Source organism: Chenopodium album, chromosome 26, assembly GCF_948465745.1.
Source record: "Chenopodium album chromosome 26, dcCheAlbu1.1, whole genome shotgun sequence".
In the NCBI taxonomy this organism is placed as follows: Eukaryota; Viridiplantae; Streptophyta; class Magnoliopsida; order Caryophyllales; family Amaranthaceae; genus Chenopodium; species Chenopodium album.
In genome coordinates, this window is record NC_137859.1 from 33,528,221 (window position 1) to 33,551,443 (window position 23,223).

General features: G+C 33.0%; 2 protein-coding genes and 1 pseudogene across 2 annotated transcripts; 2 read left to right on the forward strand and 1 right to left on the reverse strand.

The window, feature by feature from the left end:
• The first annotated feature begins 7,171 nt into the window (after positions 1-7,171).
• Positions 7,172-10,315, forward strand: LOC145618047 (uncharacterized). Its single transcript, XM_081672824.1, has 5 exons — positions 7,172-7,283; positions 8,402-8,655; positions 8,762-8,973; positions 9,073-9,334; positions 9,780-10,315. The coding sequence occupies exons 1-5, from the start codon at positions 7,238-7,240 to the stop codon at positions 10,074-10,076; spliced, it is 1,071 nt and encodes a 356-aa protein (XP_081528950.1). The 5' UTR covers positions 7,172-7,237; the 3' UTR covers positions 10,077-10,315.
• A 1,298-nt stretch (positions 10,316-11,613) lies between these two features.
• LOC145617222 (uncharacterized) lies at positions 11,614-15,794 on the forward strand. The gene is made up of 5 exons (XM_081671914.1): positions 11,614-11,851; positions 12,892-13,154; positions 13,256-13,467; positions 13,595-13,856; positions 15,153-15,794. Exons 1-5 carry the CDS (start codon positions 11,761-11,763, stop codon positions 15,447-15,449), a joined length of 1,125 nt encoding a protein of 374 aa, XP_081528040.1. The 5' UTR covers positions 11,614-11,760; the 3' UTR covers positions 15,450-15,794.
• Positions 15,795-18,598: 2,804 nt separating this feature from the next.
• LOC145618401 (germin-like protein subfamily 3 member 2 pseudogene) lies at positions 18,599-19,696 on the reverse strand (annotated as a pseudogene).
• Between the last annotated feature and the right edge of the window lie 3,527 nt (positions 19,697-23,223).

Consider the following 23,223-nt stretch of genomic DNA (forward strand, 5'->3'; position numbering starts at 1 on the left):
TTTTTATATTCTTCGACACCATCACCGAATTGCATGCATTCATAGTAAATATCAATTAGCATAAATGTGCCATCATACTTTGATCTAGGATCTAAAATAGAAGCAAACATATAAACCATAGGAAGCTTAGTGTAATATTTACGCCATTTAGCCTCCATTTGTGGAACATAATCATTGTAATCTTGTTGTGATCGATGTTCATAAAGAAGTTGAGCAAATAAACATGCATTTTGAAGGAAAGAATGAATGCAAGGAACATAAACAGAAGAAAAACAGTGAGTCATACTATATAATAATTGTAAAAATTGCATATATTTTTCACAATTATCCCAATCGGAGTCTGCTATCATGGATTGTGGATACTTATTATTGTAAAACAATGAAAATGGAACTCTATACGAAAGTGCCTGACTCAACATGTCATAGGTGGAGTTCCACCTAGTTGGACAATCCGTTTTAATTCTAATAGGCTTTATCTTATTTTGCTTAAGATATCGCCTCCATTCCTGATACCTACTGCTAGAAGACATAATAGACAAAACAACATTTCGAATTTTGGAATAGTATGGACCAATTGCTTCTTGTCCATCCTTAACACACAAGTTGAGTTGTGGAAAGAATTGGAAGTTTGGGGTGGTATTTATAGGTGAAAATATAGCCGTTTATAGCCGTTTATGGCCGTTTATGGCCGTTGGAGGGAAAACAAACCAGCTTATAGCCGTTAGCCCGCGGGCCGTGCCTGCGGGCCGTGCCTGCGGGCCGTGCCTGCGGGCTACTGGCCGGGCTCGTGCCGTGCCGGGCTGTTTTTTGGTTTTTTTTAACCGCAGCCCGCACGAGGCACGAGGGGCGTGCCATCGTGCCGGGCCGGGCCTGCCGGCGGGCCGTGCCGTGCCGGGCCATCTTCGTGCCGTGCCCGGGCCGCCCGCGTGCTAGCCCGGCCCACGCCCAGCTTTAGCCGTACTGGTAGTCTACTCGTCCCACTATTTCACACACAAATTCTTACATGTGGCTGGCAACATGGTGTAGTCAGTATTCATAGAGATTACTTTGCTATTATCATAGATGTTATTTGATCAATGTTACAGGCGTTACTTCGTCAATGCTTTAAGGATTACTCTGTTACTCAGTCAGTATTACAGAGGGAACTCAATCAGTGTCATAGGAGCTAATTAATTACTTTATAAGCGATCACATGATGTGACCCGCACACAAAACATGAGAATTTAAAGAACCCTACCTTATAGGCCAATCAAACTTTCCACATTTATATTTGGATGAAATTACATTATTGCTCTAAAAAATTTAGAAAATAGTTAAAGTTTTAATAATACATGGGAATGACATAAAAAGTTAACCAATTAAAAATAGAAACTTGTTTTGTTGTAATTACACATAATCAATGCATTATATGAGGCTAGATAGAAATTTGTATGGTTTAAGTTTTTGATTCACCATATTCAAAAGTTGTGTGGAGTGGAGTGGCATAAAACCGATATTTGAGGCCTATTATCTATTAACTTTATTCATCACTTATTCATTTTTAATCAACAAAACTTTGTTCTAATCCCCATGTCTATTTGTCTCATTTTCCTAGCTAGTAAATCCTTATTCTCCTCATCTTAAAATAATGATATATAGAAAAAATAATTTCGATGTAATAAATATAAGTTTTATTGTAAAAATCAGTAACTTTAAAAACTTAAAAAAAAATAAAAAAAAATAAAAAAAGAGCTTAAAATAATAAAATAAAAATCAGTAAAACTCTTTAATGAATAAGTATTATTAAAAAATCATTAAAATAAATTTAGGATCAATAAAAAAAATAATTTTAGTTTAGTAAAATCAAGGTAAAAATAATTTTAAACAAGGATGGATCAATTATTTATCGAAAATAAGCCAATGGGATCACAGTTTAGGGCATGTTCATATTTACCGAATTGAGCTGAACTGAACTGAACTGAACTGATAGGAGCTGAATTGAACTGAACTGAACTTATTGGAGCTGAACTGAACTAAACTGAATTGAGCTGAAATGAATATTTTATATGAGAGGGAAATTAAGAGCTGAACTGAACTGAACTGATTGGAGCTGAACTGAACTGAACTGAACTGAAATTAAGTAAATGTGAACAGGTCCTTAATCATCACTCTAATGGAATCATATGTTGACTAAAAAAGTCCCACATATTTTGTCACTTGAGTTGCGCTTGCACGCGGTTCCCGTCATTATGGTGCACTACTTGCTCCAATTTCCTTGTTTCTTCCAAGGAATTTTCCTCGGCAGAATTGTTGATACAAACAACAATATTTGTTGCGGTTTCTTCGTCATTGTTTGAGAAAAATAAGTTTGTTTCTCTTCTAAAAAGAATAAGAATGTTTGAGCAAAAATATTTTCTGAGCTATAAAGATTATTTTTTCATTGTAAAAATCAGTAACTTTAAGAACTTAAAATAAAAAAAATAAAATAAAAAAAAGAACTTAAAATAATTATAATAAAAAATCAGTAAAACTCTTTAGTAAACAAAATAGTAAAAAAAAAAATCAGTAAAAAAAATTTATTTAGCAAAATCAAGGTAAAAATAATTTCAAATAAGGATGGATCAATTATTTATCAAAAATAAGCCAATGGGATCATATATCATTTAATCATGATTTAATCATCACTCTAATGGAATCTGGAATCATATGTTGACTTTTTACGTACAATAACAACCGGTTGGAAAAAAAAAAGTCCCACATATTTTGTCCCTTGAGTTGCTCGCGGTTCCCGTCATTATGGTGCACTACTTACTCCAATTTCCTTGTTTCTTTATTTGAATATTCCTCCGAAGAATTGTTGATACAAACAACAATATTTGTTGCAATTTCTTCGTCATTGTTTGAGAATTGTAAACAGAGGATTATCATTAGCAATAAGATCTAGCTTCTAATGATTTGAACTTTTTTATTTATCAAACTTAAACCCATTCTCTTATGATGTTTCTTTTTTTTGACAATAGCTCTTATGATGTTTCTTTTTTTAACAATAGCTCTTATGATGTTTCAAAGTTATTAGGAGTATCACTTAGACAAATACAACTTGTAAAATCAAGAAATCATTTATATATTAGTGTTACATCATGCTTAAAAGTCTTAAAACTAGTACTAGTACTACTTAGACCTGGCAATCTTGACCCAGATGCGATGACCCGACCCATGACCCGAAATCGACCTGAAACCAGTGACCCAAAACCCGAATCAACCCAAAGTGACCAGAACCAAAATTATTTTATACCTGACCAGAATCTATTTAAGCTAAAGACTTGACCTTAGCAAACCAAAACAGAAAAAAACCGTAATCAAATTGACTTAATTTTTTTTTATTAATCTGTAATGTGTAACCCAATGCATCACCTGAAGTTGACCCGAAAATTGACCTGACCCAAAAATTGACCCAACTCGAACTTACGCGACCCAAACTTGACCCGACCCGAACTTGACCCGAAGTGTTGACCAGATACTCGATTCGACCTGATTATCAGTCGACCCGAAATCAACCCGAAACCCGAAATGACCCGACCTGACCTGAACTTGATCTGATAACCTTTTGACCCGACCCGAATGACCCATTTGCCAAGTCTAGTACTACTACATAACGTTGGCAACATCATTCGCTTAAAAGTATTAAAAGTTAAAACTAGTACTAATACTAAGGGTCTGTTCTCATTGAATGAAATGAGCTGAACTGAACTGAATATTTTATAAGAGAAGGAAATTAGGAGCTGAGCTGAACTGAACTGAACTTATTAGAGCTGAACTTAGCTGAACTGAACTGAAAATAATTGTATGAGAACAGGCCCCGAGTATCACTCCCTCTGTTCCGAAATAATTGACACAGTTAACTATACACACATGGCGATACAAAGCTAATAAATAAATAGTGAAAAAGTCTAACATCCCAACTATTGTGATATACAGAGCTTTTTCAGTGTGGCAGGAGTTACTTGTAGGGTGTTACTTGTAGGAGTTACTAGTAGGGTATGTTACTTGTATTATGGGGTTACTTGTATTCTGGGATTACTTGTAGGTGTTACTTATATTATGAGTAACTCCAGACCAAAACCTCATACCAAACCAGTAACACCATACAAGTAACCCCATACCAAAACCCCATACCAAACAGTAACACCACAAGTAACCCCTGACCAAAACCCCATACCAAACCGGTAACACCATGCAAGTAACCCCTGACCAAGCCAAAACCAGTAACATTCATACAAGTAACCGCATAATACAAGTAACAACTACAAGTAACCCCTGACAAAACCAGTAACACCCTACAAGTAACCCCTGCCGCACCATGTGGCCAGCCGCATACAAAAATTTGTGTTGGCCCATAGGGTGATAGGGGCTATATATGTGCCAATTAAACATATAGGATGACATTTTGGTAAATAATGGGAACTTGAGTGAAAACGGTGGTAGAAATTTTCGGGCAAAAAGTACCACTACATGTCTAATGGTACACATAGGATGACATTAAATGTACCACAGTACCATTAAGGGAGAAAAAAAAATAATAAAAACCCTAAAATGTCCTCATATGTGCATGTGAAACACATAGGCCTATGCACCTAGATGTACTCTAAAAATCTCAGGTCACCGTAGCTAAATTTTTAATCAGGCATCTTAGCGTTTTAACTTTCCTCAAGTGTCCATTTTCACAACAAAAGTGACTTATAAGAACCTTTTTCACCACGTTGAACATATAAGGTTCTTATTTTTAAAAAAGTGAACATTTAAGTAACTTTCTGACAAATTTTCCAATACTTACCGCATATTAAGTCATTTAGAAAATTACTGCCGCAAATTAAAAAAAATTGAGAATTACTACCGTAGAGACGTCACTTTTTTTTCTTAACCCACGTTTAATCATTGATTAACCATTTAAACCACCAAAAAAAAAAAAAAAGTTCCCCTAAACCATGGTTATTATAGCTAACTAATCTTCCTCATTCACCATTGCTAAACACTGACCTCCAAGCTTTTTACTCCAAATTCACACTAATTCTTCTCATCTATCCTCCAATTGTTGCAGGTGAACATATAATTCGCCTTTAATAATAAATTTGTCTTTAGGGTTTTTCAATTCTAGGGGTTTGAATTTTAGTGTTAATGGATTAATTTTGGTTGATTAACATAGGCTTATGTTTTTTTATTTGAATTAAGTTATCAATTAAGCATAATATGTGATTCTTTGAATTAAGCTATTATCAACAAATTCTGCATGGAATTGTAAATTGTTTCTGTTCGGTCCTCCTACTTCAGTGATTCCCCCCTTTTCCTTTATCGCTCGAATTTCTTGTCAATTTTGCAAAGTAAAGGGTTCAATGTAGAGTAGAATGATAAAAGATAAAATTAATGAGCTCCTCTCCTGCTTTCATTGTGTTACTGTAATCTACAAAAATGTTAGGGATTAGCTCCCTCTTTCTCTAGCTGTCAAAAAAAAAAAAATGTAGAGTAGAAGATTCGTGACATCAATTTGTAAAGTGTTCTTCAATGAAGGTTGAAGATTAGAGGGTTAAAGTGAAATTATGTAAAAGAAAGAATGAAAATGGGCATTCGATATTTAAAAAATATTTTAATTCTTAATATTCCAAACTAAAGTCAAAATTAATAATTAAAAAAAAAATCCTATGTGTTTTAATAAGTGTTACACTTACTACATTCGGCCGTGTTTAATAAGTGTTACAATTTCTTTTTGGCAAAAAACTACCTTAAAATATTGTATCTCTCTCTCCTCTTATAGTCCCCACCCAAACCCACTATTACTTTTTTTAATTATATGTTTTCTCTCACATTCTTTATTTTTAATAAATTATTTACCTTACTATCTTTCTTTTACAATTTTTTAACAGAAGGTATTGTGTGAGTCCGATCCGTTTCACGTGAGTCCAGTTTATAATGTATATTCTGACCCCCTACCCATTGTCACTGCTCAGCCTCTACCGTCGGCCGGCGACCTTCTCCCTCCCATTTCCCGGTTTCGGCAACCCTCCCCCACCCATCCCCAACAACCGCTACACCTCTAGTTGAAAAATTGATTTTTATTTCTTCCTTAATTATACTTCGTATGATTTTTGATTGATTAATAATTTTTGTAGAATTTTGATTTTGATTTTATAGGTATTATACGACGAGGCTTTACATCGGAACTCCGCCGAGGATTTCGGAGTAGAGAGGAGGAGGAGTACGGACTTCGTTCTTAATCAGGAGAACACAAAGCTTTGGAGGAGGAGTACGGAAATGGCGGTCGAGGAAGGTGAAGGTGAGGTTGAAGATGAAGACAATGTGAAGGTTGATGTTGATGATTGAGCATCAATGGCGGCAAGAGCTTTAATGAAGTAGTCAGGTAATAAGCATCACTATGATATCTTCACTTTCCACATATCATGATTTTGTGTTGACAGATCGAAGAGCAGAGCTTAAATGTGAAGCAGGACACCCTAAGGTTGGTTATTTTTTAATATCTGATACATTTAAGCTATTTTCTGATATATATAACCTTTTTTCTGACAATTATAATTTAATATCTGACCATTATAATTTAATTTCTAACCATTATAATTTAATTTCTGACCATTATATTATAATATCGGATTATTATTATCTTATTTCTGACCATTAAGATTTTTTCCCCTTAATATCTGACCATTATAATCTAATATCTGACTATTATTATCTAATTTCTGACCATTAAACTTTTTTTCCTCAAATATTTTTTTCATGTTTGTATGACCGGGCTCACGTGAGTCCGTTCTACACAAAACTTTTACATTTTTTAATACTCCAACTACCCCTCTCCGTTCTACACAAAACTTTTACATTTTTTAATACTCCAACTACCCCTCTTATCTCTTATTTTATTTAAGTCAATTAATTTGTCAAAAACTATATACCTGTCAAAATATAACACTTATTAAAACACGATAACATTAAGTGTCTCGTTTTATCTTACACCAACATTTCTTTATAATTGATTGACAAAGTCATAAACTTTGTAAAGAGGACAAAAGATACAAAGACAAAGACACTTAAATCTGCCAAATGCCAACGCATCTTCCAAATATCACCCATTTCTAAAAAGCACGATGCTACTATGGTGACTTTACTGACATAACCACTTTTAGTTGTTATGGAGTAGATTGCCTACTTTATAATCAATCTCTCTTTCCCTCATACAATTCACTCATTCAAAATGGTTCAAGGGGTTAACACCAACAAATCTCTCCGATTTTCTTCTGGTAAGCTTTCAATCTTTTTTTCAATTGTTGTGCTTTGATAAGATGGAGTTCCTAAATTAACCGTCGAATGTGCATGATTTGTAAAAAACGGGGGTAATTATAAGATCGAGTTCCTAAAATAACGGTCGAATGTGCATGATCGAGTATATTGGCTATAGTAATTTTGTTCTTCTAATATGGATATATGAACCGAAAGGAGGATTCTTCTTTTGTTCTCTTCTTATTGTCTTGCTTGTTCACTAAAGCAAATTGCTACTCTTTATTTTCTTTTGGCAGTTTCACAATATTAGATATTTAGATTGGACATTGAACTTATCTAAACTTTACTACTCCCTCCGTTCCTAAATTACATTCCTATTTCTAGCATTTATTCCTCACGTGATGGAGAGAAGAAGGAATGTAATTTAGGAACGGAGGGAGTACAAGAAATTATCTGAGCTTACTCGGAAATTCATTAATTCATATCTTAAATGTGTATGGCGTGTGCACAAGTGTAATTTCTACTGGGAGCATGTAGTATATTATGTTCCTAGGTAATTAGGTTTACTAGTGGTAAGGTTTGCATCTCCATTAAGGTTGTGTGATCAAACCTCACTGGAGGCATTTGGGGTGGGAATTCTCTTACCCTTCTCCTCCACTCCCAAAGTGCATAGCCCGCTAATCTGAGCCGAGAGGACCTGTGAGAGATTTCGGCTCGATAGGCTCTTCTGAGTCTTCTCCTTACCAACTCACTTAAACTTTTTAAAAAAAAAAAAAAATTGTTGTACCAAGCTATTTTTTTTTGCTATTACTTTGCTCATTCAAGACCTTTAAAAAACAAATACTACCTCCGTTTCGCATTATCTGCAACAAAGGGGTATTATTTGTGAGATATAAAATATTCCTTTGTTGCAGATAATGCGAAACGGAGATAGTATTTAAAATAAATAAATAAAAGTTAATACTCGTAAAAAAATCTTATATGGTTGCACAACTTTGAGTGTGCCCTGAAACATTTAAGAATTCATACTTTGGAAGGGAGGGTGAATTCTGAAGTGCATAGTTCACTTGACACTAAGGGAAAATGGTGGGACAAAGGTATTACCAATTATGAGAAACCATCCTTGTATGTCTTTCAGGTTTGATTTTTGTGTTGGTGTTTGTGGGTTTCTTGGCGTGGGCGTATCAGGCCATTCGCCCTCCTCCACCGAAAATCTGTGGATCTCCCGGAGGCCCTCCGATAACAGCTCCAAGAATCAAGCTAAGGGATGGAAGGCATTTGGCCTACAAAGAATACGGTGTCCCGAGAGATCAAGCAAAGCACAAGTTCATATTTGTCCATGGATTTGATTCCTGCAGACATCATGCTGCAGTTGCCACAGAACTCTCTCCTGTATATACTTTATCACAGTCTTCCTTAATTGTTGTAGCAACATTATTAGTATCTTGGAATTTACACAACTACACATTGTTTATGCATAATGTTATTGCTCCTTCAGGATTTATTTGAGAGTTTAAGCATATACATAGTGTCATTTGACAGACCAGGATATGGAGAAAGTGATCCACATCCGAAAAGAACAGTTAAGAGCACGATATTGGATATTGAAGAGCTTGCAGATCAACTGAATCTTGGACCAAAGTTTTATGTCATTGGCTACTCTATGGGTGGACAATTAATCTGGGGCTGCCTAAAATATATTCCACACAGGTATAATTTTGTCGAGTTTGTTGTTATGAAATCATGTTCAGGACCTAGGCCGGTTTCTATCTTTGTATTGTTAGTCTGATCTCTGATGTATACTAACAGGCTAGCAGGAGCAACATTTTTGTCACCCGTTTTCCAATTTTGGTGGACTAGCTTACCTGCTAATATCACTAAAGAGCTCTCAGGCAGAGCAAGCATATGGGATGTGCTGTCAGGAACTGTGCCATACTATTTTCCTTGGCTAACTTATTGGTGGCAGACTCAAAAGATTTTCCCAATTTCAAGTGTTATCGCTCATAGTGATCATCTCTTTTCTGTACAAGACAGAGAACTCTTATCTAAATTCGAGAGGAAAGACTTCATGGTACATTACAATTCTTACTCCGCCTACAACTCTGTATGATTTGATTACGTCTACCTACAATATACAGTTATACACATAATGATATAGATGTGATATACAACATATACATAGTGCATTGGTAAATATACTTGTGAGATTTTGAAATTACTCCGTGTATGTATATGTAGTTTCATACGTAAATGTCACCCTGACTCTTGATACCATGTTAAAAGACCATCTCAACCAAGAGCTTTAAGGCCTTAAGCGTGGTTGAAGTCCAGGATTGGTTTATAGTTCATATACTGTGTCAAGATTGAACATTGTGGGAAAAATATACCTGTATTAGCTATATATTCTACCAAATTTAGTTAGTATTGCACTAAATTGTGCAAAGTCTATATTATTTCATAGCATTCCATTGATTTTCCCCCACTACTTATCTAATCTGCTATCTTATGCCTAACAGGATCAAGTAAGACAGCAAGGGGAATATGTTTCAATCCACCAAGACATGAACGTAGCGTTTGGAAAATGGGAATTTGATCCAATGCAACTTACAAATCCATTCCCAAACGGCGAGGGTAAGGTTCATCTATGGCAAGGTGATGATGACAGACTCGTTCCTGTCGTGATGCAGCGTTATACAGCTCAAAGATTGCCTTGGATTAACTATCATGAGATACCAGGTGCAGGACATTTGTTCCCATTTGCACCTGGAATGAGTGATGCTATTATTAAAGCCCAATTATCTGTTGAAAATTAGCAGCTTTGTTGAGTAAACATGTTTGTTCAAATTAACACTAGTACCAAAGTTGTATTAGCTGAATAAGTTGATTATAAATTATGATAGGTAATACAGGGGATATGATTGAGTAATGCTCCTAATTTTCAGCTTCCAGTTAACAAAGTTAATGTTGTACTACCATAGTTACATTAATCAAAAAAGTTTGGAAGATTTCACTGAAAATCTTTGATGCTAGTAGGGTTACCCCCAAGAGGATATATCTTTGTTCATTAGTTCATTTATAATATTTACTTTCCCTAAATAAAATTCTCATTTTTTTTTCCATTTATGTTTTAGGAGAGGAAATGTAGTGGGATACGGTTGAAATCCTTGTAAAATAGAATAGACATTATATTATGGGACAAATGGAGTATAAAATCTAAATAAATCTAATCAGAAGATAAATATTGAAGAGGGAGAGGGAGAGGGAGGAAGTAGCACCGGTGATTAGAGAGATTTGGGTCATTGTTAAAGAGTGAACACAAATTAATCTAACTACTGAAAAAATCCAAATATTATTGTCATGGCATGTCGAATAGTTAAGCAATCCATATCAAAGGTCAAGATAAAACACAATTTGTGTCCAAGTGGCCAGATATATATAGCAAGAATCCTCAAGTATAGCACAATGGTTATAGTTTTTAACACTGTGCCAAGGGAGCTGAATTCTTTAGCTCATTATTTGGCAAGATATGCTATGACTATGAGTCTTGGTCATACCCCTCATTATGTTGTTCCTACTAGTGCTGTTGCTGCTTATGAAGAGGATCTCAAAGGCCTGCAGGATCGCCAAGCTCCTTAGTTTCTTTGTCTACTACTTTAGTCCTATCTAGTTTCTGAACAATTTCTGTAATAGTGGTTTCTTAAGACAATGGTTACTATGGGTATCAAAGAGTGCATTTTGCTTCACGTACTGCTTTGATTGTTTATGTTGTAACTATTAGGGCTTTGCCCAAGTAATATATGCTTCCTTTGTGTTAAAAAAAAGTGGCCAAATATATTTTAAAAAAACATAGTTTTTTGTGTGTCTGATGCATATGTAGGTATGTTCACTCATATCATTATCAGGTAACAAATTCAGTTTGGTTAGAACAATTGGATATGTGTGTCGGTGCATTGTAGTTAATTTGTGACTAATGATGTTTTTTTTGTGTTGCACCCGGTTCACCCTTTGGGCTAATCTAGATACATGGCTCGGTTTTACGTGATTAGGTTTCATTCCTTTCCCACTTGTTGTTGTGGGCAATCGAACACGCGATTCTCCTTACCAAATGCAGTCTCAATCATCCCAACAGCTAATTAGTTGCGACTAATAATGTACTCCGTAATTGCCAAATGATTGATTATATAATAATCATACGCTAACTACAAGTCTATTGATATTCTCTAGCATCACCCTTAAAAAAATGTTAAGTTTTGTAACTAACAACAGTCAAAAAGACAGACTAACCAAACATTCGCACATAAGAGTCACCTAACCCTGACACATCACACGCACACACATATTGAAAACATAGACAACACTTTAGACTGGTTATAAATTTCCAAATTCATCGGTTGAATATAAATAAGTGTGAGCCACTCAAAATAATCTTAACATTCCATCATCTTTGGAGTTGAGATTATCAAATCAAAGGTAAAAAAGTGGATCCTGTATTGGTCGATGATGGCTGGAGCACCTGTTAATAGAAGGGTTTCTGCTTCTTCTGCTAGGGCCCACACTCGCAAATCCATTCCTAAATCTTCTTCTTCTGGTATTTCCTGTTTTCTCATTGTATTGATTTCATCATTTGTGTTATTGAATATAAGGGAGAGGATTGTGGTTGTTAATAAAATCTTGGTTTATGTAGCCGACCCTATCATTGTGATTAAAGTTTCGATATTGTTGGGTTTGAAACAATATCGAAACTTGACAAAATTGTTTTGGGTCTTGAAACAACCATCTTGTTATATTGTGAGGTAGATTTTAGATTACGAATCCAATAATTTTTATTTGGGACAACTATTTACACACGACATACGTAAGATCATTTTGTTTAACAAGGTTTTGGGATCTGGGGTATTTTATTTATTTATTTTTATTTCATATTTTTATGATTTCTTAGTTAGTGAGGTAATGGGTTTATCATGTTAAAGCTATTAATAGAGTAATAGCATTGAAAAATGCAGTTGATTGATGATAATATTAATAAACTTATGTTCTTGGAACAGGCAAATTGACTCATGTTCTAATGTTGGGAGTAGACTGTAAGTAGAATGAGTGACTGAGTATCATAGTGGACAAATTGACTCTGTCTTTGTTAGTGAGATTTTTTTTTTTTTGTTTCTCAATGATATGTTGTGAAATGCAATTTCAATTTGTGGTGAGGTAGGTATCATTGAATCTCACTTTAGAGCTAGTTTTGTTTGTTTGTTTGTTTGTTTGTAGCTCGATTCGTCACTCCGAGTTATGGTTAGAGTGAGGATTGAGAGATGTGTGTTTGGATGCAGTTAATAATGGTTTGTTTTTACATACTTTATGGTAAATTGTTTGAGCGCTTCATTTGAAATTGTTGTATAAGATTGCTGAATTGGTACCATTTTAGTTGGATTACTGTGGATAGAGTCCTAAGAGTATGAAGTGTGTGTGATTTCTAATGTAAGAATAAAAATTGATAAGAATCCCATGGTTTTCCATCTTATATACCCACATAATGAATTTGATAAAGATTTAAAACATATAAACAAGCATGACTTCCCAAATTATTTACTACTATATATGTTTGAGGATTTGACGAGGTATGAAAATTTTCAGGATTGCTTAAGAAACTTCTTCTGGTCAGCGTTGTTGGGCTGTTGGCATGGGGTTATCAAGCTACTCGTCCGCCTCCTCCCAAAATCTGTGGAACGCCAAATGGTCCTCCTGTTACAGCACCGAGAATTAAGTTAAGTGATGGAAGGCATTTGGCCTACGAAGAACACGGTGTGCCAAAAGATAAAGCACAGCACAAATTTGTCTATATTCATGGCTTTGACTCCTGCCGGAATCATGCTGTAGTTGCCAACTTGCTTTCTCCGGTACATATACTATAAGAGCTTCACTTTGCTTACCATTTATATTTTGCTGTATATAGATGCAGATTTGTATTAATCCAACTTGTTTTTGTTGATTTTTCTAGGAAACAGTTGAAAGTTTAGGAACATATATTGTGGCGATTGACAGACCAGGATATGGAGAAAGCGATCCTAATCCAAACTGGACAGTAAAGAGTATTGCATTGGATGTAGAAGAGCTTGCTGATAAGTTGGAACTTGGAGACAAGTTTTATGTGATCGGATTTTCTATGGGAGGGCAAGCAGTGTGGAGCTGCCTCAAGTATATTCCGAATAGGTACTATTATTGCCTATTTGTTTGTGATTCTGATTAATGCTTGTTAATATCAGCTATTTAGTTTGAAATACGAGTGTTACAATTGTTACATAACATATTTTTGATGGGGGTATTGGTATGATGATAGGCTAGCAGGAGCAACATTAATAGCTCCCGTTGTCAACTACTGGTGGTCTGGTTTGCCTGCTAATCTTTCTGCTGAGGCCTACAACAAACAGCTTCAACGAGATAAATGGGCATTGCGTGTTTCACACTATGCACCATGGCTATCGTATTGGTGGAATACACAAAAATTATTTCCTATTTTGAGTGTGATTGATCACCTTCCAGAAATCTTCTCACGTCAAGACAAAGAGCTTGTTGCACAATTTGCAGGAAAGGAAGATTCGGTATGGCTCTTCAATTTAGGGAAAATCATTGATTTAATGTTTTGTGTGTTTGATTTTATACTTTCATAAGAAAGCTTCGGTTTTCAGTAATCTCAGGCCTAATAAAATGCTCTAGTTAATAACATTGCAAGATACTAGCACAGTAGCATGTAGAAATTGGAAAATGCTCATGTTCTGTTAATGATTTGAGATAATTATGACTTTATGAACTTATGCTAGACTAAGGCCCCGTTCTTTAGAGCTGCTCTACTCTGCTTTGCTCTGCTGAAATCTGCTCTGTTTTGCTCTGCTCTGCTGAAATCTGCTCTGCTCTGCTTCAATCTGCTCTGCTCTGCTTAAAATTAATACTTAATATTGAATTATTATAATAATAATGTATATTTAATAATAATAATAATAATAAATAATTAATACTTAATGATAATAATAATTAATATTTAATAATAATAATAAATAAATAATATTTAATAATAATAATAATAAATATTTAATAATAATATTAATAATAATAATATAATTAATATTTAATAATATAAATATTATTAATTATAATTAATATTTAATAATAAAATTTAATGATTATAATAGTAGTAGTAGTAGTAGTAGCAGTAGTAATAATAATAATTGTAGTAATAATAATAATAATAATAATAATAATAATAATAATAATAATAATAATAATAATAATAATAATAATAATAATAATAATAATAGTAAAAATAATAATAATAATAATAGTAATAATAATAATAATAATAATAATAATAATAGTAATAATAATATTAGTAATTATAATAATATTAGTAATAATAATAATATTAATATTAATGAAATCTGCTCTGCTCGGCTCTGCTTTGCTCTGCTCTGCTTCATTCTGCTCTGCTCTGCTTTGCTCTGCTCTGCTGAAATCTGCTCTGCTCTGCCCAAAAGCTCAAAAGAACAGGGCCTAATAATGTTCCTGTTTGGAGTAGGAAAAACCGATCTATGACTGCTTCAATAGGTTTATTCTCGTGCATTAAGTTTCATCTTGATTTCTGACAAAGGAAAGTTTGGAACTCTGTGAATTAAACTTTGGATCATCTTAAGAAAGATATGAATGTATATATGTTCCTGATAATCTATGGTGAACACTTTTTTTTTGAAAGAAAATAGGATTTGGATGCATGCAGTCTGTTAATAGGGCTCATATGTCAGCAAGTAGCATTTGATATCCTTCAATTTTATTCAATCAACATTCTATTATTACTCCTCTGGTTCCTAACTGTTGTCATTATTGTTTCAATGACCGGTTATCAGTCTCCCGTAAGACAGCAAGGAGCATATCAATCCATCCACCGAGACTTGGCTGTGGGGTTCGGAAAATGGGAATTTGACCCAACTGAACTGACAAATCCATTCCCTAACAACGAGGGGAGTGTCCACCTCTGGCAAGGCGATGAAGATATACTTGTTCCTGTCACATTGCAGCGTTATATAGTTGGAAAACTCCCTTGGATTCACTACCATGAAATACCAGGTGCAGGTCACATGTTCCCTTACGCGAAGGGCATGAGTGATACCATTATTAAGACACAACTTTCTGTTGAGAACTAGCACAGTTAACACATACAACAATATACTGCAGGTGAGCTATTTAACCTGATATACCATTATAGTTTTCCATAGCTACTTATGTACCGGCTTTGTTATAATTTAACCATTGTAATCGTTAATGGCGGTGCAAGGGCTGTAGTCCATACTAGAGATCTAAACATAAATCATAAAACTCAATATTTATCCAACCATCTAAACAGGCCTGGATTTGTCATTTTGCTTCTTTTTCATTGTTTATTTTGTAAGTTGTGGTTGTTAGTTTGTTACTTGTTAGGTATAGATGTCTTACTCTATATAATACATGTTGTCACTTATGATGAAAATATTATCTTGATTTTGGTGTGATCCTTCACTTTATTGAGACTTGATTGCTTACCTCTCAATTTTGTTAGGCTTGTACAATTATTGATCCACTTTTGCACCTTCTGCTTTTTGTTTATGTCAAATATTTAATGCACATTATTGTCATTATGAGGCCATTTATTTTGAGGAGGTGTATGGTTAACCGGTAAAATATGAACTGAACTTAATTTATATTGTATTATTTGAACACATTGTTTAAACTAATTTTTCATTGTACCAGAACTTATATGTGAGTTTGTCAAAGATTATTGTTTCAAATTATCTATACTTATTTCATTGTGACGGAAAAGTTGTGGAAAAAGTAAAATCAAACATGCATTTGTATATTTGCATAAATCAAGATTAGATTATCCAAGAGTTCGGGATTTGATCACGGATCTTAAATACTACCATACTTTAAGTCTTTAACCAACTAAGGTAACTAATCATCCAGGGATATATTTCATAAACCGAGTAATAAATGAGTGTGAAAATTGAAAATTTGAGACTTTTGGAATTCTCGAAGTTTAACTCATGCAAAGTACATTTGCTTCCTAATATATGTGGATTAAAACATATATTGAACCCAAGCAAATTTCGCTTTAGCCCACTTCTCAGGACCTTAATAAGCCCATTCATGCTTTAGCGAGAGTCTTGGTTCACCAATCTGGAAACATCTTCTATGACTAGAAGAACTCAAACTATGAGAAAATCTAACTTGTAAACAAATCACCTCTTACAATTTTATGTTTTTCTTTTATTTTTCAAGTAATAATAACTTTTTATAATATAAAGTGGCATGAAAACAAATGAATAAAATTGTGAGAGGAGACAAACATAGATGTAAATCTTGGAGATTAATCTGGGCAAGCGCCTCAAATTATAGAAGTATTTCATAGGCAAACATCATTTTTAAGTTTATAGGACATTTTTTGGGGCTTAGGAAGAATTTTGAGCAATATATGGAGCTAGTGAGAAATATGCGCATTGTTTTTTAAGTCATTATACACATCACGTATATAGGGGCTAGTTGAAACTAGGCAAAAATATGAACCTATTTGAAAATTTGAGTTATAGTCGTTTCAATTACTATGTAAGACTCTGCAAAGAATTGCATCACATACAATTCCAACGCTCACCCAATTATATATACTTTGCCACCTAAAAAGTGGCACCATTTGCTTTCAAACATAAAAACAAAACATAATGCAACTAAATTATTGTGAAATACTACCTTCGTTTCACGTTATGTGCTACCATTAAATATTTTTTACTTGCATTACATACAAGTCTAATTCTCATTTAATTGGGTGTCATCATTTAATTTGGTGAGAGTTAACTCTCACCCAATTAAATGATGCCACCTAAAAAGTGACATCATCTGCTTTTAAACATAAAAACAAAACATAATGCAACTAAAATTATTGTGAAATACTGCCTCTGTTTCACTTTATATGCAATAATTGGGTATTTTTGTGAGATATAAAAAATTCAATTGTTGCATAGAATGTGAAAAAAAAGTATTCATAAAATCTTAATTAGTGTAAAATGAACCTTAGTGAAACACTTTTGCTATGTTCCATTGATTAAATGCAACCTTCCATTTTATCTCTATTGCTATTGCTTTTGTTAAACACCATCATGCATGCAAGGTAATTTTGTAAACATAATTAAAGGAATCCTAGAATGTTTAAGGTTTTATAACAACTTCCTTTTCATTTACATAATGAGCTGTTGCTCTAGACTTTTAACCTGGCCTAATTAAAGATCATGCCCATTCGTGATTCATCATATAATTAGGCTCCACTAAACAAAGGGTTTTGTACATAATTAGCCGGACAACAAGTAATTAAGTGAAATTGGAAGAGGATGATGGCATGACACAGTACAAGCGTGGTTTTGGAGCATTTTTCACTGCTATACTTAATTGAATTGGCAGCTTAAAATATATCAAACTACATCGCCATAAGCCCATAATGATGTGCAATGCCTTTCAAAGTCAGACTATGATTTATGGCGAGATTTGATCCTAAAGCATTGGTTCATTTACAAATACTAAATCTAATAAATCATCAAAAATTAATTATATCCGAATTTGATAATCGAAAAGACCAAAAGTTATAATTATAAATAGCCAGTGATTTCGATGAAATTTAATCCAAGATCAAAGGTTTACCTACAAAGATTTAACTAATTAACTTATTCAAAATTAACTATTTTTTACTTTGATAGCCAAAAAAACAATCATACACCCACACATTGCCAGATAGGTTTAAAAAAAATTAATCCTAGAATAAGTTTGAAATTATAATCCTTCAATTTTAGTATAGCAAGTTTAAAATCTTTTGTACATGGTTACTTTTTATACTGTTTGCATTTCTTCCAAAAGTCATTCACAAACATAGCTTTTAACAATTTAACTTAGTTAATTAGTTACATTTAGCTTGTTGATTTTTTTAAGATGCTAGATAGTAGCGGGCACTTTTGTCAATTTAACACCACATAGATCACCTTCTTCTCTCTAGATGTAATAGTAAAGCAAAATTTATTTCATTTTTTTTTTTTTTTTTTTTTTGAGGGCAAGCAAAATTTATTTCATAGTTTTGGTATATATGTGAATTTACAACTTTCTCAAAAGTCATTGTTTGGAAGGATATTTTGCCATCAAGAACATTGGCCCCAGCCCAATGCATAGCCCCTTTGTTGAAATCAATTATCTAAGGGCCTAGCTTGTAGAAACACTTGGGTATCAGTACCCTGGCGCAAATTGTTACACTACTATATGCTGTAATTACCAACATACTTCGTATATATCTTTATTTTGGTCCATATTGAGAGAGCGTATTGAAATTTTATAGACAATATTTAGTATGAGACAGTCTCAATAACAATCACCCCATCATTCAACTAATACTCCATTTATAATCTACAATCCAATATTACATTTACTTTAACATACAACTATTTCATGCAAGAATTACTTGTTTAGTCGTTTCGAAATTTGTATTTCATCCAAAAGTTTGGAATGTTTGATGTCCAAAACAACATCTAACTTCCAAGGATATTCATATTCATCACTTAGTCAAAAACTCACATTAATAGCTCTTGATAATCAATTCACCTAATTGTTCACCTTAAACACTTTGACAATCGTTGAATAAAAGCTAAAGAAAAAAAAAATAAGGAAAACACAAAAAGGACAAAACATTACTTACTAATTAAGTCACTTTTTTGGGAAAAAATTTCTTTCTAATGGTGCTAATTTGATCAAGTGTTATACCAAAAGCTTTTTCAAGCAATTCATCATTAACTCCAGCACCAAACAATACATTTGGAATTCTAATGATCCCAGGATTTTGGCTATTAAAACTTCCAATTATCTTCGCCGGAGATTTCCCAACATTCATTTGAAAATGCACTAATCCTCTAGGGTAAACCATAACCTCCCCTGCCTCGATCACCTTAGCAAAAATCCTATTCGTCGAGTCAACAAATCCTGAGTAAACACTCCCGCTTACCACGTACGCAATCTCCGTGGCTCTAGGGTGCAAATGGGGCACGTTAACACCCCCAACTTTAAGATCGGCCCTAGCAAAAGACATTCCGAGGGTGTTTAGGCTTGGAAAATTTAAGGGTGTTACAGATATTCCTGCAAAACCTATTTCAGAAAAGTTTCCAGGATGTTTTATCCCGGAAAATATAAAATCTTCGGGCGTTACCTCGGCCAAGGGTTTGCATGGAAGAATATGAAAATGAGGGGAAGTTGTAGCTCTTAAGGGTATGGAATTGTTGCTAGGTATACAAAAATCTTGGATAGGGTCAGGATCAGAAGCATTTGCTAGGAAAATATACAAAGAGAATATAACTAATAAAACTACCTTTATTTTAGCCATATTTTTTATGGAATTTTCTCCTTGTACAACTTCTTAAGGGTTACTAGGAAAGAATTTATAGTGTGATATCTACAATGGGTATTTTGGGAATTTAATTGTAGGCCATGAACTTTAATTTCTTTTGCTATAACATATTACCACGCCAAAACAACATCATTGAGATTCAATAATATAAACTACAATAATAATTTGATATATCCTTTTGTTCTATTTATTTATACTTTTTACATGCTTTGTCCTGCTCCTTTGAAATTTAAAGACAATTTAATGTTGCAAATAATTATGATAAAGAGATAATGATAGTTAGCCAAATTTTAGCGATTCTCATTGTTTCATCAACAAAAACACAAACGGCCAATGAGTTTGATCTTGTCCTAAAAATGCACGTTTGTTGAATTAACTTACTCATTTCATGTTTTCTTTGTTTTAAACCAATGTTCAAAGTTAATCCATATACTCCATACAAAAGTAAGTAATATCTAAAATATGCTCATATTATATACTCCCTTTGTATATAATTACTTGCTCTATTTTTACTTTTTGCACTATTCATTTTATCTATTTTGACTAATTTTTGTGATTTATGTATAAGAAAAAATCACCTTAGAACTAGTTGCATCGCAAATTCGATCAACTATTGCCTTAATAAAAAACTTCTTCCGAAATAATACAATCTAATATGTGAGTTAGTACTAATTTGGTTTGAGATCCACTGACAAATAGTTGTTTGAGTAAAATACTCATATGGTCTTCTAGACATTTCTACAAATTATAAAACCCTAATATATATATATATAAATATAAATATATATATATATATATATTATAATAATAATAATAATAATAATAACCTTAATGAAGGAGAAAATTAACAATGGGGGCTAGAAAAACTCTCTCAAGTGAAAAACCTTAAAGGGAATCATATGTTTGTATTAATTGTATCGATCACATAATTAGATAATTTATTGTTGTTAAAATTAAAAATAGTGTAGTCGAAAGTGTTAGTTTGACAAGTCAAATTAATCTATAAGTGATTCTATCTGCCTAACCATAAGAAACACCATAACATGCCTAACTTGATACGAAAATAAATTAACATAAATTGGATTGTTTATGTTAATTTTGTTACACAAAGTAGTATATTCTAGTTAGCAATATATAGGAGGTCGGAGGAAAAGGAGGCGAAGCTGAAGTTGCTTGCTTACATATGAAGAGAAGATTGATGAATTACATTATGGACCAGAGATTCAAGCCTTGAACTATAAGATAGATATAAAGAGGCAGCTTTTATGTTTGGTGGACTTCTAAACGTGTGCAATAATAGACAATATCCCTTAATTTTCTTTTACTTTGAGCAAAGAATTTAATTTTTTCGTCAAAGCTTTTATTAACATTGGTTGGTTGTTTGTTATCCATTAAAATTAATTATATCATCTACTACAAATCTACCCATTGTAAAAATAAATAAATAAATAAATAAAAGTGAAATTCTCAATGGTAACCCCCAATTTTTGCTACGCATCAATGGTGACCTCTTTTTTTTTTTTATTATACAAAATGACCCTAATTATTAAATTTATCTCACTTATGACATTAATAAGTGTTATTTAGTTAAAAAAAGCTAACAAATCTACGATCAGTCTTTATATATGCATGCATGTAAAGCTTCGAAAGACTTGAACAAAATCTACAATGTAGGATTGTAGGGGTTTGACTTTGACTTGCAACTTTCAAAATAGAAGAGTAGGCCTCATTAGGGTAGGTAGTAGTTTTAGGTACATATAAAAAATATTGATTTGTTCTCAAATATGTTTTGCATGTCAAGTTGTGCTCTTCATAAAAAATTCCGTATCATTTACTGGTATTTCAACACATTTATACTTTATATATTAAAAAACATTCCTAAAAACATTTATGTGTCAAATACATTTATACTACTATTGTCCCATATCATCATTTAACTAGTGATGTCACCACTAACAATGTAACAATTATTTATGTTATAATTAATGAGAAAAAACATTTCCTGTATAAGTTTCTAATACCAAACTCGTGGCGGATATATGATCACATTATTACCATCTTAGCTATAATAATCTATGTTTTTAATATGCATGTTGGGTGTGGCCCAAATTTTAATAGGCCCTTTATTTTGATGGAGTACTGGTTTATGTTCTCAAAGCTTCCGGATACATGTAACAAGGTTGGTATTGATCCTCAATTCTCTAGATTTTTCTACTAGCTTGTATCATGCAAACCTCTAACTTGATCTAGAGAATTCTTGAGATTGGAATTAACTAGAATACATAGTTTGTGAATGTTTTAGAATATTGTGGATACAAGAGTGAGGGAGGAATTTTTGGAATTTTTCGACCATTTCTTCCAAGCTCCATCTACAATTATAAATATGAGTCATGGGCATTCAACACACATAGACACAAGAAGCCTACACAAAAGCCTTTCACCTCCTTATAATTCTTTACCAATTTACCTTCTCTCTACGAATCCGCTGTTCCTATTTTAATTTGTGAGTTCCTATAGTAAGAGTTTCTTGTACGGTTCATCTTTTCAAGGGTTCTTGTACTCTCCTATTTTCATACAGTGGATTATTTCGATGCTCGCCATTAGTGGGTTTTTGGATAAATTTTCTCATGTTAAATATTTTGTGTCCTCACTACTTATTTTGCCTTTATGTGTCTCCTAATTATTTTATCAATCTCTACCTCTTTAATCTGCTTACGATGTGTACTCACTAACCCTAACAATACACCTAAATAAATACTTCGTATATATATTGTTAAGCAACGCTCCAACCACTAATTAATTTTTCATTATTAAAATGCGTAAATTAATCGTAGCCATAAACTTAAAGACTACTGTAAATTATGTGATAATCTTATACAAAAATAAATTTGACATTGATGCAACAATACAAAACATTTAGACATTATACTATTTGTACCCAAAGCTCATTTTGGATCAATTGACAAAAACTTTTAAAATATCATTTCATTCCAAAATTTCAATCCTTTTCTTTTAAACCTTCACAGGTTTGGACATTGGATTAATGCTATTTGACTTGGGGCTATAATTTGATTTTGGGTTATCCTTTACACATTTTCATTTTCATTATTCCTTTTTAAATGTTTATCAAAAGTCAACTTCATACTCTCACTGTATAAATTTACTTCATTTCACTCTTAGAAAGAAACTTTATCATTCATTTCACTCTCAGAAAGAAACTTTATCATTCATTTCATTCTCGGCAAGAAAGTTTATCATTTTATACGACCATCATAACTTATTTGCTTATATAATTTGAAAATAGAATTTAATTAAATCCCGATCATAACATACCCTATAATTACGATATTTTTATAATAGTGTATTATTACATATAGTAATCGAAAAAAATATTAACAAACGGATGTATTAATATAAACGTGTTACACCGTGATTGAGCTATAACTCATACAATTAAAATGAATTAGAAATCTCAACCAAGCCCGATATTTTATACTAGGTTCGAATCAAATTAT

Coding starts and splice junctions, on each gene's coding strand:
- LOC145618047 (XM_081672824.1), top strand. CDS start 7,238: ATGGTTCAAGGGGTTAACACCAACAAATCTCTCCGATTTTCTTCTG. Junction 8,656..8,761: donor TTGCCACAGAACTCTCTCCT/GTATATACTTTA, acceptor TTGCTCCTTCAG/GATTTATTTGAGAGTTTAAG. Junction 8,974..9,072: donor CTAAAATATATTCCACACAG/GTATAATTTTGT, acceptor GTATACTAACAG/GCTAGCAGGAGCAACATTTT.
- LOC145617222 (XM_081671914.1), top strand. CDS start 11,761: ATGATGGCTGGAGCACCTGTTAATAGAAGGGTTTCTGCTTCTTCTGCT. Junction 13,468..13,594: donor CTCAAGTATATTCCGAATAG/GTACTATTATTG, acceptor GTATGATGATAG/GCTAGCAGGAGCAACATTAA. Junction 13,857..15,152: donor TTGCAGGAAAGGAAGATTCG/GTATGGCTCTTC, acceptor ACCGGTTATCAG/TCTCCCGTAAGACAGCAAGG.